The sequence below is a fragment of the Natrix helvetica genome, assembly GCF_964273705.1.
Source record: "Natrix helvetica genome assembly, chromosome: 4".
Taxonomy (NCBI): Eukaryota; Metazoa; Chordata; class Lepidosauria; order Squamata; family Natricidae; genus Natrix; species Natrix helvetica.
In genome coordinates this window covers 76,479,213-76,495,453 of record NC_138550.1, presented here as the reverse complement: position 1 = coordinate 76,495,453, position 16,241 = coordinate 76,479,213, and the positions used below count along the sequence as shown (strand labels likewise).

The following is a 16,241-nucleotide window of genomic DNA, read 5'->3' as shown; positions in this document are numbered from 1 at the left end:
TGATTTTCCATTCTTTTTGTTAATGTGTTATACTTTAGAATGACCAACACGTTTTTCTTCAAACTTTGCTAAAAATTAGCTTTCTGAATTGTGTATATTCTACACATATGCCCCTTGTTTGGTGTATGTACTGTATATCTTAACATTGTGGCGATAGGCTTCATGTTTTTGTTTAGAGCTACAACACAAGTATCCACCTGAATTTTTCTTTTTATCAGTGTCTTGGATTGCATATATGCCATGTCCCAGCACATCAAACTAAATGTAAACATTATAATGATGTGGATTTATTTTACAGAAAAAATTAAATTTCTGTTGGAAGAACTCTGGCAGTGTATAGAAAACTCTACAGGAAAAAAGCAGATCAACAAATGTGAGCACGCAATAGGTGAGATCAAGTACCAGTGCTTTAAAGGAAATTTAAAATATTTTTTTAAAAAAACTTCTCATATTTTAATAAAAATAAGTAACATTCATGCTCCCCCCCCTTCTAATTGCTGGATTTCTTGCTCCTTCAGAAACACATAGAAAGATAAGTAAGTAATTTATAAATTTATTTAGTATTAATTAAAAAAACCTATATAGCTTCCTAACTCACACACAGCTTAGACTGAAAGATTGAAATGCAATATTCTTCCTATTCACTTGTACATTTGTTTATCGGGGTTTTTTGCCTATGTCTGCCCTTCTTCTGTCTTCCCTTCTTTCTCTCCAACCTACTCACCTTTCTGTTTTATTCTTTCTATGTATTTGCTGTCAGTCTTTTATTGTGTGCCAACCTTGTGTATCTGTGTCTGATAGCATTGTAATCTGTTCCTCTGTGTATCTTTGTCTGAAAGAGAAAAGCAGAGATAAACAGTTAGACAACATGGCCACCCTCCCTTACGAATGTGGAATTATGCCAAGATATTCTTTGAACATGCCATACATGCCCCCATAGCTATCAATGCTTGAGCAATATCAGCACTTATACTCACTTCCTTCAAGAGCAACAATCATATATAAGGATTCCGTCCTACTTGGTTGGAGTTCTTTTGATTTACGGAGACAAAACTGGAGTAGAGATAATAATATTGTAATCCTCAGGCTCAATCTCTGCAGAAATGAAATTTTATTTTGTTTATGGTCAGAAATGCCTCTTTGCTCAAAGGAAGGATGCTTACACGTCAGCTGGTATACTGCAATAGCTTAAGGTGTGCGCATATTAATGCGTGCAACATATTAAGGTGTGCGCATATTAACGCGTGCAACAGCTCCCCAGGATGGGAGAAGTGGGCAGTCCTTTCATTTTTCTTCACAAGAGTAACTTGTGAAAAATCAAAGAGTTTATTTGGAGACATCACAGGAATGTTTTCCCCTATAGGGGGAATCTACTAATCTACTCCTATATATAATTCCCTCTTGGAATTCGAAGGGGAAGGGAAGGGAAATGTGTTTTGGCTAACGTCTAACAACTGGCACAAATCATTTTGAAAAGTATATTTTTGCTATCCTAAACTTCCAGGGAATGGAAATAAAATACATCGAAGAATTATTATTATTTTTGTCTTATAGAAAGAGGGCAAAATCCTGAAAAAGTGAAGAAATCTGAAAGAGCATGGCTATCAGAGCCCTCTACAATACGACCTTCTCCAACGTCACTGAAGATACAGGTGGACAAAAACATTGCTGGAAATAGTCACCGGATAGAAAACAAATTTACAGAGACTACTAAAACGAACAACAGTGCTATTTCTGATGAAGACAGGTGCCTAGAAGGTTTTGCTGAGGAAGATTTTGCAACAAATAACATGGATCTTCTCAACAAAGAGCAGGAAGAGTTTGGTGAAAGTCTGCGAGATGTTTTGAAATGGATTAGGCCTCTTCCTCCTCTTCTGTCACCCATACAGTTTTCACCTGCTACTACTCCAGTAAGTTCCAAAAGGGGATTAAAATTAAATATTTTACTTATTTAACTTCAGAAATTATGTCAACTGTTCTGGCTGGAGGTAATTTTTTGGCCAAAAGTAACATGAAAAAGACATTGATGTCTGTGATGATCTTCTAGTCAGCAGTTATTTCTGGTAAAGAAGCTTTATAAGTTTCAAGACTGAATTTCTTTCTTCCTTTTTTTTTTGGGGGGGGGGGGGGGGGGGGCTCTTTCAAAGATAAGAATTTCAGAATTTTAATAGATTTTTTTTCTGTAGAGATAGTGATGAAATTGATACAACAGAATCAGTGCATGTGGAGCAGAATATATTTCAGTTATAACATTTGCAACTATCTGAACAAAATTTGTTCACATGTGATCAGATTGTTCCAGAGAACTCCAGAATGCTCCTTTTCTCTATGGACTCTGCTGAAATTCTTCTATATTATGTTATTCTGAAGGCAGAATAATATATATTTGGAAAATCATATTTTCCAAAATAAAATGATGTTCATCAGAAATGATTTAAAGTACTTTGGGCACAATATTCCGGATGAAATAAGCCTGTTCCAGTGCAATATCAGACCAGAATACAAAAGCATTTCTGATATTTAAGCAATATATTTTTCAGGCTAATTTTTGTAACAACTATATGCATTATTAATTAATACATTAATATTTACATTTTTCTCTTTTAAGGACACTTTATTTGGAGAGATCACAGACTCCAGTGATGATGAAATGGAGCAGAATGCACAAACACTAGAAAATATTATAGAAGAATATGATGAGGACAAACCAGCATCTGAAACTTTGCATCTGACAGAATTTTGCTCACAAGTTTTAAAAAACAACAGTGTAAAGACTCATCTACAGGAATCACATGAAAGATCCCAAAAATTAGAAAATGAAGAATCGGTGCTGTCATCTGACTCTATGCTCAGAACATCAGAGTACCTTCATGAGAACGATACTAAATCAAAGACTGAAGAAAAACACCAAAATAAAGAGTCTGACTTTGAACAAATGCACACAGCCCCTAAAACAATATCTCCCAGTACAGAGAAACTCAGTGAAAAAATGATTAGCAAAATAGAAACAAAAGGTCAAATCTTCATTGGCGATGTGCTGGAAGAGACTAATGATTTCGTTCAAAAGGAAGAAAAGAAAAGATTAATTGAAACAAAAGATGATTGGAGTCAAGGACCCCAAGGCAGTGAAGAACAGCAAACCAAAGAACCTATTTCAACTGCTGAAAACACACCAGTGACTTCTAAAAATGTGAAGGATCCTTCCAATGATAAAGAAGGAAGAGTGATGGAGAGTGTTTTTGAGGACCTCCAGAAAGAATCTTACTCAGGAAAAGCAAGCCTACTTTGTGAAAAGCAAATTGAACATATAACAGTAAAAGGACAAAATGCGGCAGCTGAAAGAAATAATGAACTATTAATAGAGGGGGAAAAGAATGTCAGTAATTGTGAATTCCTCCCTGAAACAAATCTTAGTGAAAGAGTTGAGCAACCAGGTGCCAGCATAATGTGTGTCGAATCTATTGAAAAGAGCTTTAATTCTTTGGAAGCATCTAACAAACCTCATTCTGTGGTGGATATAGGCAACCAGCAAAATGGAAGCAAGGTAAATGGAAAGAATGAGCAAGCTGAGGTTGCAACAAATATTGCAACATTAACTAGGGCTTTGAAGCAATCATATCATGGCGGTGAAATAATTGAAGCCATGAATTATAGGTCCAGAAAAAATGTGTCTGATGGAACTAGTGAGGGGACAAAGTTAGAAGATACACCAAAGGAAAAACATCTACAATTAGAACGGTTACTTGATGAAAATATATATATTAAATCAACACAAGAGGAATTAATTTGCAAAAGCAGTACCAACAAGTTATCAACCCAAGCATCTACTGCTGAAGACTCATTGTTAAAATCTGAGGGATTCACTGAAGCAAGTCAAGTATCCCTTGAAGTACACAATGTCACTGAAAATGCTTTTCAAGTGGGACAAGTGGAAAATGCAAACATTACACCTACGAACATGTCCAAAGTAGAAAGCATTGGGAGTAGTTTAAACAGTTACATGGAAGACTTAAATCCCCTAAGAAAGAGGCTTATGGAGATAAATTATGAATCAAGAAAACTCACTGAAGCGGGAACTATACAATCCCTTAAAGTAGGATTAAGTGAAAAAGATTCACGTAGTTTGATGCATAGGGATTCACAATTTGAAAAAAATAGCTCAATGATCATAAATGAACTACCTGATACAAAAAAGTATGCCATGGAAGAAAAAGGGCTGAATTATTGTTCTGCTTCAAATGAAGTAGCTTCAGCACAGAACATGAGCAATAATAGAGTTCAACCGATGCAAAATGCGTCACAGAGAAAAAATGGAGAAATTGAATCAGCCTTGTCTGTCATGACAGGTGATTCTGAGGCAAATATAGAATCTATGGATGTTGCTTTTCCCTCTCCTGACAAAGAAAATGCTGATCACACTGATCCACATAATTCTAAGGAAAATAAAAAATCAAAAACTATTGAATCAGAAGGAGATAAGATGTTGACTCTGAGAGATATAAACTGGGATGACCACAATCCTAGTAATAAGAAAGATAAAATTGATTTTGAACAAGATAAAAATGATGGCACTTTCAATAAGCCCCAGGCATCAGTTACTCTTAAAAGTAGCAGTAAAGACAACTCTGAAATGCTGTCTTCTGATGAATATTGTCCAAACAATATTAACAGCACAGATACTAATACAGAAAACAAATTGCTGCTGAGTCATAGGGAACTTCTTATTCCCAGGGATAAGAATTTAGAGATGTGGTCAAGAAATGATACTGTAAAAAATATCAATGAAAAAACAGCTTGGGACGCTGATACTGTATCCAGTACTGAAATAAGGTCTAGAGGAATAGATGAAGTAAGTATGTTAGAAAATTCTGTTTCAATGGGGAAGTCCTCTGTCTCAGATTCATCAGAAGAAGAATTTTATCCAATAAGAAAAGTGAATTGCACAAAAATACACCCAGGATGTGCAGTGTCCAGAGATATATCTTGTCCAATCAAAAATAGTGAAGCTAGTCTTCCACCCAGTACGACTTCTTCTGATGGTGACAGACATGAGGTGTTCCCTGTGGTCACAATAGAGCAATGCTCAAAAGATAAAAAAGCTAAAGTAGGTTGCACTGACTCATCTGTAAATGAAGGGATTGAAAAGACATGGGAACATTCATATGCAGCAGAATGGCCCTGCACTAATGAGAATACAACCTTAAAAATAGAACCCTCCTCTGCAATAGAAAAGTTAGAAGAAAAGCAAACAGAAGAAAATGCTTCAATAATTGCTTTATTGCCAAGTCAGGATTTATCTAACAAGAAAACTATCTCTGGGAAGTCCTTTATGAATGATCCAGATGTTAATGATGATACAGCTGTACTGCATACAAAATACCCTGTCGATAGGGAAGTCCACTCTGATTTACTTGTAGAAAAGTCCAACATGGAATTAAAAAGGAGCGTTTCCACTTCGGAATCCAGCTCAGATACAGACCACAGTTACATCATGGCTTGTCACATTGATGATGGCAGTGATACATCCCATAACAAGGCTCATGATATAAATAATGATAAAGGAAGCATTGCATCTAAGACCAACAGGACATCCATATCACCTATCTCTGAGTCTTCCAATTCTAATAATAAACTACAAAAAGTGCTATCAGAAAAATTGGCACCACCAGTTCCTTCTGCAAAGAATAGAGTAGAACAAATATTCAACTCTTCAGACTTTGTCATAATTAAAGCACAGGAAGAGATTAATGATAGTGATGATACCCATCTCCAGACCATACCTATCTGTAAGAGAAAAAAGAAAAATCAGTCTGTCCTACCAGCTGAAACCATTCTAGCCAATGTAGATACTTCTACACGAACTATGTATTATCCAAAAACTTTAACAAAAATTATGCAAGAGATGGGCCCACCATTACCTCCATTACTTCCACCTTTACTAGCTACCCCTCCAAGAACTGTTCAGCGCAGTTCCCCTGTAGCATCAATTTCAAGCCAATCTTCCTTACCATCTCCACTTGATGAACTGATTTCTCCTTTACATAAAACCCCAGTCCCGCCTCTAACGTCAACCCTGTCACAGATCTCAAAACACAAGTCGTCGTCATCTTCATCATCATCTTCCACTTTATCACCCTCTGAAATGTCAGTAGGTCAGAGAATTTTATCGTCCCCTCTTCAGTTTTGTTCCAGCACTCCTAAACATGCCCTTCCTGTTCCAGGTAGACTGCCTTCATCTACACCTAGCAATTCTGTTCCACCTGTGCCTCAGGAAAACTCAGTGAAAATTTTGGACAGTATGTATCCAGAATTATCTGCTCGGGCAAGAACACTCAATATCCTGAAAGGTAACATTCAGTTTAATAGGTCATCTTCTCTAGATGGAAAGGGTAGCCATCAAATAAGTGGATTTAAAGCAATTGCTTCCCCATCAACTGCTTTTGTGAAAACAAGGATCAGATTTAAATCTGATCCAGAGAAACTGCTCTCCAATGTGAATGAGACTGGGAAAAGGAAGTTGCCATCTGTGACTATGCCAAAGAACGTCAAAAGACCATGTTTAGAGGGCAGCAGATCATCAACACTGAACCCCTGCTCAGAAGAGCGCTCCGATGGTGACCTACAGTGCATTCCTGATGGTGACTCTCTGGACAATGGGAATGCTACTAAATCAACAGATGACTGTAATTCAAAATCACTTTTGGAAATGGAGAAAACAGAGGACCCTGATACATCGGCTGTGACTGTAGCATTGGAAAAAGTTTCCGAAGCTTGTTTTGACCTGTTGCCTGTTATTCGTAGCCGTGTTCTTGTTGGTAATACATCAAAGGTTCCAATATTGAGAGATGAAGAGAAAAAAGTTGTTTATGAACTTGCTGTTGAAAAGGTCAGCTTTATATCGTGTGTGTGTGTGTGTGTGTGTGTGTGTGTGTGTGTGTGTGTTTTCATTTATTAAAAGAAATAGTAAAAAAAAACCTTTCTGGAATAATACTTTGAGACTTAGTCATGTTAGAAGAGGCATTTAAGAGTTCTTTTGATGATGTGTCATTGATTTCTAATTGTCTAAAGATAAGTATTGCTTCAGTGAATAATATGGATTTTTTAAAATCAATCATAGCTACTATGCGTAAGTATTTAGGTCCCAAAGGTGCTTTTTCAAAAGGCAGCTGGACTTTGTTTTTATTTGAAGACATTTCTTCAAGGAAGCTTCTTGGATGAGAAGCAAAACATCTTCAAGGAAAAAGTCCAGTTTGCTTTCGACAAAGCACCTTTCGGACCACTATGACTTGGATAATTGAGAATCTCCATTAGACATAGATGGTTAGGGGTTTTGCTTAAATCAACATTTCTCCTCTCATTACTATCTCAGAGAATCTATGGGTTGAGGTCCTAATCCCAACATTAGCATTAGTTTGTCACTTAGGGTACTTTTTTGAGTACTATAAAATGAAATAGCAATACTTCTTTGGAAGTGAAGTGATAGATGTCTCCATAAATCCAATGTGCTTTGAAGAGTGCTGCGCAGCTCAGCTTTGCATCCATGTAAATTTCAGTTAGAGAAAGAAAGTGCTTTTCTTAAAAAAACCTTATCCCTCCTTTGAATATTTCTCCTCCTTTTGGCTATATCACATATATCAAAGGTTGGCCTGTCCTATTGTTTGCAATTCTACTGGATAATCTAAAGGTCAAGTACCTTGGTGTGTGTTACTGTTTTAAAGATCTTAATTTGTTTAGTTTAACTTTTAATTTTTGCTGCTATATAGATCTTTAGAATGTATTTTGCATGAATTCCGTATTATTTATGTGGCAGGACTACAGTTGTGTGATTAGGCATAAGTGAAAGGTTTTCTAGAGAATCCCAAAGGTTCTTTTTTTCCAAGAGACAACTGGACTTTCTTTGTTTTTCCTTGAAGATATTTTGCTTCTCATCCAAGAAGCTTCTTCAGAACTGTAATTTAACTTGGTCTTTTCTGAAAAACAGTGCCTTTTCAATCCACCAGGCAGAAATCACTTCTAACTGGAAATGTTTGGCAATGAATTGTCCAGAGCCCACTCTGAGGAAGATGGATGGTGAAGAAGTGTGAAATATCAATCAATCTTTTTCATATAATGTTTATACAATACTGCTAAGATGTGGCCTTCCCTAGAACCACCTCTCTTTTTCCATCCATTATTCATATATCCCATCCCATTCATGTCCAGCACAAATTGCATAAAAATTGAACTAAATCATCCAGAAAGGGCTAATATTTTATAATCAAACATTTGATATAAAAACAAGAATTAGAACTAAGGATCATAATGGGAATAGGAGATGATACAATAATAGCCACTAGGTAGGCATGGCCAAACTTCAGGGGAATCATTTTGAGGGCTTAGGGTATTTTTAGGTGCGTTGAACTTAAATTAAGGTTTGCCCAGATTTTTCCCTCCTTTGGGAAATCACAGCACCTTTTGTAAGTTATTTGCCATAATTTCTGAGAGCTGTAGGTAAAGGTTTTAAAGGATCAAATAGTGGCAAAATATGTAAGTAGAACTAGGACACCAGTTGACTTGATAGGAACTAAGTGTTGTTGAATTGCTACTTAACTCAGATTTTCCTGTATAATTAACATATCTTAGTCAATCAACTGTTCAAAAAACATTTTACAATGATACTATCAATGTGATAACGGAGTTTTTAAAAGTAACCATTTTAAGAGAGTTATTAACCAATTCGTGAAAGGAAATAATTGATGACCTAAAACTGACTCAAGAAAAGGATGCAGTTCTTGAGAATTATAGTGAAATTTACAGTACAGTGTCAGATATTTTATGGATTCAGTGCCACTTGACTTACATGGATGATGTCTTTCCACAAATGGATGATTTTAAAGTTGCCTCCAGCAATATACAAAATATAACTTTGAACCTTTTCAATGAAAATACTTTTTCGTCTTTAGTGCCATGAGAAAATGGAAATAGGAAGCACCAATTGCTACCGGTATATTTGAAAATCATGATACTGTAGTTGATAGAAGCAAAAGAAGAGGACTAGCAAATTCTGCTTATTTAAGACCCTTACATAACCATAGATAGCTCTCACTCAGTTGACCCTGGATCTAAGTAAAAAGGCAGGAGAAAAGTCCAAGCAATAGATTCTTCTGTAATGTATTTAATGAGATATACACAAGGACAGTGCAGTGCTTTGGATTCAAAGGAAAAAAATGCTGAGGAGCACAGGGGGACATTTATGTAGCATCTGTCAAGAATTCGTTATAGCAACTGTATCTTTTCTCAGCATTGAGGCTATTCTTCTTTATTCCTGTATTTCCTGTATTGATAAATTGCTAATTCTGAAGATCATTGTTGTATCTGTTCATTTTACTATTGCTTTCTCATTATGTTGACACTTGTTAAAACTCAAAAGCAAATAATGTTTTGCATTTATAGTCCTTAGCTGAGCCAGCTTTACAGACTATTCTAAATAAACTGAAAAAGCAGAAGACATCCTTGGGCCACAATTATATTCAGTCCCTCTGCAGGATCTATGTTGGAATATGCCATCAGCTTGGAGACTTAGAAAAAGCACGTCTCTTCTGCTACACTCTACTTAAGGAAGGTATAGTATAACTTGCAGTTTATATGTTGTTATAAAGTACCACGTATCTAGAAGATTCAGAAGCATAACCAATTAGATAACTATTTCAGTTAGAGACAGAAGACTAAAAAAACTCCTGTGAATAACACAAACTTTATCCCTCACAAACATCCAGTTTACTGCTTCAGAATATTTGACTGGCCTTCATTTAAAACATTCTCAACCCTGAACTATATTTTTCAGGCAGGAACAGTCTGTGATCCTGCTTTAATTGCAAACTATTAGGTTGGAATAATTTCCTACCTTTCTTCTGCTGGATTGTTATGGGAAGCTACTCTTGTGGCCATTCAGAGGTCCAAACAGGCACCTACTTTTATTTATTATTCAAATCTGGGTGAGCAACCCTTGGTGAGTTTTATTTTTTAAATAAAAAGAATGTTCAGGCTTTGACTGCCATAGGGATAATTGCTGGTGATGGAGCTGGAATTTTGGCCTTTATTAAAATATTTCATGATCATAGGGGAGAGGATTCAAATAGTTGCAGAGTTTAACTCACTTTATTCCTTGTTTTAATAAAATGGGTTTGTTAAAAAAAATCAGCAATTTGATCTGGAATGCTTTCGAGATCACAACCATTGCACTAATGGCTACAGATTACCCAGTTCTCTTTTAAATTCTCAGTTTTATATTATCATTGAAAGTAGGGGAGGCTGACTGCCAACAATGTGGGCAGAACCATTTCTCTTTGAGAGAGAGAGGATGCACTGCCCCATTTTGTGGCAGGTATCATTTGTATCATTATTGTACTATTAAATATTTCTATCCCGTCTTTTATATATAACCAAAGATGACAAATATACCTAGTACTTCTCCCCCAGTTTTTTTTCTTCACAGCAACAACCCTGTGAGGCAACTTTTATGCCTAAGGGAGGTCTAGTCATTTTTTTCCCCTTTTGCTTTAATTTTTCTTTATCTCTTCCAGATTTCCCACGGTCTGACCAGTTGATATTGTTTATTGCAAACATATGGAGTGAAGTGTTCTCCTCTGAAAGTGTGATCAACAAAGCAATCCAGTTAGTAGCTAGACAGCGTGCAAAAGGAGATGTGTTGAAATGCCTGAAAACCTACCTCAATTGGGAAGAGGTACAAATATTTGATGTTTTCTTTGTGTGTAATGAAAGGGCAGATTCCACATTGATTTCTTAGTGATTATATAAGATCAGAACCACATTTGATTTATCTTTTAAGATACAAAGGGCATGTTGCATACTTCTTTGATTATCTGCTGTTCAAATGCTGGTTTCTAAAAAGTAACCTGAATGGATTTATCCCCCCCCCCCCCCCCCCAAGTTAGAAATGCAGATTTGATCTTTGCCAAAGCGGTTATCTCTAAGCAGTTATACTTAATTTACTTCTTTTACAGTTTTTTTTTGTTGTTTGTTTGTTGGGAGATTTTTACATATTTTCCAAAGGAAACACAAGCATTTTTTATCTCCTGGATCAGAATTCCCCAAAAGTACTTCCATATATTTTTCTGTCATAGAAATTTAATTTAAGCTAAATTCATGCTTTATTGTCTTTTTTCCCCTTAGAGTGCACCAGTAGATATTAGCATGATGATTTCCAGTCTACTTTGGGCAATACAGTTGTGTCCACAAATGGAATTTCAGCTGAGTGAAAAATATGGAGAAGACCTGAAAGAGAATACATGGCAATATGTGTTTGCTATTGACCTCTTATGCTCACATCAAAAGTGGTGCTGGACCCATGATAATATCATAAGGTACCATGTTTAATTTCATATTTCTATATACAGTACCACTCTAGACCAATGTTTTCAAACTTAGCAGCTTTTAAATGTGTTGACTTCAGCTCCCAGAATTCCCCATTCACTTATCTCCATGGCCAACTTTACATCTATGGCAGCCAAGAAGCCAGCCGGCTTTGGAAGAATCTTCCCTTTATTGAGTACCTCAGTAATTCACTCCAGAGCTCAAGTAAACCCTTCAATTCCTCTTTCCCAATTCTAACAATGGAAGACTATCTACCGTTATTTCCCCCAAACAGTGTGAACATCAGCCAATGTAACTGATTGCATGTTAAGGGAAGGAATGGAATAGAGAGGCTTTCTTGACTCTGTACGGCAGAGAATAGATGCCTAACGGCAGCAAGGAAAAAACTAAGGTGGGAAAGGCTTATTGTTTCGTACTAGCATTAGTTGAAATTATCTCAAGCAAAAGCTTTTGGTCTTTCAGAAGAATTTGGTAGACCATGCTAGCTTTGAACAAGAATGTGCCTATAATTCTCAATTGTCTTTCATAGCAAAGAGCTGTGGCCAATCATGGATAATTGGATAAAGAACAGGAATGGCAATGGAAGCATTTCCTCCTCTTCTAATATAATCATTGCCACTGTGCTGAGACTGATTGGTAAGCATGTGGGGTTTTCACTGCAGATATCAGGCTCTTGGATACTTTCCCCTTTTATCTACTACACCTCCTTAGGCCAACTGATGAAATATTGTAATCAGCTGCAGGTGATGCTGATTTCTATAACCTTAAGACAGTTTCTTAGTATTAAGGAATAAATAGTCTTTTTTTCTATCTTTAATAATGACAGGATGGTCCTTAAATTCTAAAGAGTGAATATATAAAGCCCCCCCCCTTTTTTAGTCACATCGTTCTCCACCTTATTGCTCCATGACACACCCAACAAGTATATTTATAGACTGACACTTCCATTCCCCACATAATGCAAAGATGATAGAAGTTTTTCTCATTGAACTGAGGGATATCCAGGATGAGTGAACTCAGCGTTCGTGCTCAGGTTTGATTCATGATATGTTCCATTTCTTTCCAACAAAAGTTCTATTTTTTTAAAAAGGCAAACTAAGTGCAAAAAGTCCCTCATTTCCAGAAGTCCTTTCTGCCAATTTTTTTTGTCTCTTTCCTCTCCTTTCTTGCCTCTGACTTTCATAGCACCAAAAAGGAAGTATGTGCTCAGGAAAACATCCAAGGAGGAAGGCAAAGTAGGTCAGTCATGAAAGGAAAAGAAAGAAAGAAAGAAAGAAAGAAATAGGCCCCCAACAGGTCTTCTGTGTTATATGGCATAACTGGTACACTATTAAACTGTTTCCCTCCAATTTTCCTTGGTAGACTCATGGCCACATCAACATTTTATGAGCTGTAAACTATCAAGGAAAAAAAAACATGGAAATGGAACTTTTTTTAACAGAATACCATTTCAGCATCTCATCTAAGGTACCATGTGGAACCATTCAGTTACATGAGCCCCCAACTGCAACCTACAGCAGTACAACTATGAGGCAGGTTGAGCAGATAATTGAGAAATAAATCTCATTTACTTCTTTCTTTTGACACTTTGTAGGTCATCTAGGACAAATAGGTTTGAGAGAAGGATTTTTTCCTGCTGTGGAAAATATCAGTTCTGTTATTGGAGTCTTTCTACAGCACGCAAAGGAAAAAGGTAATAATCTTCTATATTGCATGGTAGTTAGCAAAAATGAATTGTCTGTCAGCCATTCCGGTAAGTCTTTTTTCCTTTAAGTAAGGAGAGCCGGAAAATGAGTTGGATTGGGATATAACAGTAGGGCTACACAAGAATCACATAGCCTGTTTTGGGGCTAGATTCTTATCTCCCCTCTGTTGCAAGCAGCAAGGGTGGTGGGTGGTTTGTGTCTATTTATTTCCTGTTCAGTAGTGTTGCTCAGAAAATTATGCCACTGTTACCTGTAATATGAATGCATATAGAATGTTCGTTATAAAAAGAGTGACATAGAATTTGGTGGAGGGAGGGCACTGTTCAAAATGGGAAAAGACAAGAAAAAGGCCAGCAGAGAAAATGAAATAGAAGTTAATGCAGTGGGAGGCATTGGGGTGGGGAAATGAAAAAAAATCTTTAATCAAAATAAGAAATTGAACTACGTTGTAGAAAGGAGAAAAATGGAAAGCTGGATAAATAAATTGACAGAGAATAAAGTGAAAATGCAAATGAGGACAGTGAAACCACCACCAGCAGCAGCAAACAGCTGGTTATTCCCAGAAGACTACTTTGGGAGTGTTACTCAATCCCCTAAGTTTGCCCCAACCAGACAAGACAGCTCAGGCTGCCATGTTTCTCTCTAGCACTAAGCAGGGACTCAAAAAAGAAAACCAAAAATAATCTAATTGAAAAGCACAGAGGTGATTTAAAGTCAATAACTGATAGTTTAAGCATATTGAGTCATCTTATCCCAGGATACAAAGTGACACCAAATATATCTGCTGAAACTGGTATGTATTTAATTAGGAAACACAGCAACAAAGGAAACACAATTGGATGTTGGGCTTAGAGAAGAATGCTTAGAGCAACGGAACAATAGGTTTGGTTCTCCAAAAAATGGGGACTGAGCTTTAACTGTAAAAAGCTAGGCAAAGAATCAAACACATTAAAAATAAATATATATTTACATAGAAGTCTGCATGTGATTTACCTTATTAAAATCTGGGAAAATTCATATTTTCTAACCTGGAGTGGGCTTAAGGGCTTTCCACCCACCTCTGTTTCCAGTAAGATCCAACTACTTATTTATTGTTTATTTAACTTCAGTTTTTGCAAATGGAGTTTCTTACGAGAAGTACAAGAGTTATAAGAGTTATAAGTTACAGTTTATAGTTGCTTTTATGTATTCTGATCCAGTTGGGATCCTTACTGTCTTTCTTGGAGTCAAGTGTATATACACTCCCGTGCTATGGATATATCCACAAAATGTGCCAAGTTCTGTTTTTGGAACAACTCCCTATTCTTTCCAGCACATTAAATTCCCAGCATGCATATTAGAGAGCCAGCTCTCAGAAGGAAACTGGACTTGAAGATCTTGCAAATTACAAGATGTCCATTTTCAGTGAACCAGTAAAAGGTTTTCCTGAATCACCTCATTCCACATCAGGCTTGAATGTCCCACAAGTCATAGGATAACCCTATTTTGAACTCCTGGTTGTAGGACCAATATTATTTTAATAGTTGCATGTTGCCGCAGTGATTTATAATTCCCTTTGGTCAAGGATACTATTGATTGTTATATTTCCATCTTTTCCAGATGTGGCCTGGGGTGTCCAGTTAGCAGCCGCATATGCACTCTTTGATTTGGGACCTAGCAATCCATCAAAAATCCTGGAGGCCATCCATGCATGGAAAGCAGTAAACACCATCAGCCTTCCCTCTGCTGTTCTAAATGGCATAAGTGAAGTCAATAGTCTACTAACATGCACAGAAGAACAGAGGATTGTTCATTAGCATAAGGTTTCCAATAGAAAATGGAGGCTGCTCCTCCGAAAGAAGTTTCTTTGAAGCAGAAGAGACTTTGAGGGACAGCAGAAAGTATGAATTCTTGCATAGGTATATTCATAGCATCTTGGCCAATATAGCCTGAAATAGGTTACTTTGCAGATGAGTGTGTCCTTATATTACTACCGTAGGAAAGAAATGGCAGACTGTCTTGTGTACTAGCTCTCTTTAAATCAGAAAAAAAAAATCATTTATGGAAATAAGTGTTCTCTTAGATATGGTCTTCCAAATTGGGAGTCATATGCTTTTATAGGCCAAATGGTCTCCAGAGTATCTTCATTGGAAATTAATTGAAATCTTTTTAAAGTAAACTGGGTTTGTCCATTGATTATGTTTAAGCATGCTAACTTCAGAGAATTAAGTTTTTTTTTTCTAAAAAAAAGTCTGTTCCTAATAGTGTGAACATTCATCCCACTTCTTTCTTTAAATGGATGCTGTAAATCCCCGGTATTTTAAAATACTGCATATTTTCTTATTAGAAAATGACACTGGTACAAAAGAGATATATTTGTGCCATGGGAAGTGATGTACCTCTCAACTTCAAAATAGATTTGCTTCAACTGTAAATGTCTTAATCTAGACCAAATCATGACTTTAAAAAAATAGTAGCAGTAGCCCTCCTTCTGTTTTTAATTATTTAAAGGAGGCATAATGTGTTTTCTGTAATATTTAACATCCACATTATATATAGAATATTGAGATGACTTCTCTATGAGAATTTGTATATATGTTATATTCAAATAATGTGTTTCACATTGCACGTTGTTCCAGTTTGGGAATTTTTATTATCTGTATATAGAAATGGGAAAGAAAGACACTTGCACTGTTCAATGAAGTTTCATTTATTTTCACTTATATATAAAAATATAAACACTTTTTTCCTAATAAATATGGTTTCTGTCTTTTCTAGCTGCATAGTTTTCATGCCAAGTGTTGCTAATCTTAACTGCCAAAGCATCATACAACTGCTGTCAAAATTTGAATATAGGGAGAGAACATTTCCTTCCACCTGCACATGAAAAAAGGATTACCTTTTTTGTTTTAATGAGTATTTCAGTAATTTATAGTGAGTTACTCAATCTCTGCTTTTGAATGTACTTGAAGCATCTAACTCAATCAATTATACATCCATCCAAAAGATCTAAGAATTAAAAAATTATTAAGTTAAAACAAATCTGCACTGTGAATGTCAGCATCAAAATATTAATTAGCAAATGTCCCAAGTAACCATTTTTTAAATAAAACTATAGTGGGAAAATTGATCCTTTTTTACAATAGGATTTCAAATTAGCAGCTGCAGTAAATACCACCAAGG

The 16,241-nt window shown here is 36.1% G+C and overlaps 1 protein-coding gene across 1 annotated transcript in view; it reads left to right on the top strand.

Moving 5' to 3' along the window:
- ICE1 (interactor of little elongation complex ELL subunit 1) overlaps positions 1 to 15,809 on the top strand; it is a 33,726-nt gene extending 17,917 nt beyond the window's left edge. The window contains exons 11-19 of the mRNA XM_081950912.1: positions 299 to 388; positions 1,555 to 1,910; positions 2,609 to 6,886; positions 9,433 to 9,601; positions 10,563 to 10,723; positions 11,173 to 11,363; positions 11,903 to 12,009; positions 12,968 to 13,066; positions 14,679 to 15,809. Of these exons, the coding sequence (XP_081807038.1) occupies positions 299 to 388; positions 1,555 to 1,910; positions 2,609 to 6,886; positions 9,433 to 9,601; positions 10,563 to 10,723; positions 11,173 to 11,363; positions 11,903 to 12,009; positions 12,968 to 13,066; positions 14,679 to 14,875 (5,648 nt within the window). The 3' untranslated portion in view covers positions 14,876 to 15,809. The remainder of the gene's footprint in view (positions 1 to 298; positions 389 to 1,554; positions 1,911 to 2,608; positions 6,887 to 9,432; positions 9,602 to 10,562; positions 10,724 to 11,172; positions 11,364 to 11,902; positions 12,010 to 12,967; positions 13,067 to 14,678) is intronic.
- The last annotated feature ends 432 nt before the right edge of the window (positions 15,810 to 16,241 follow it).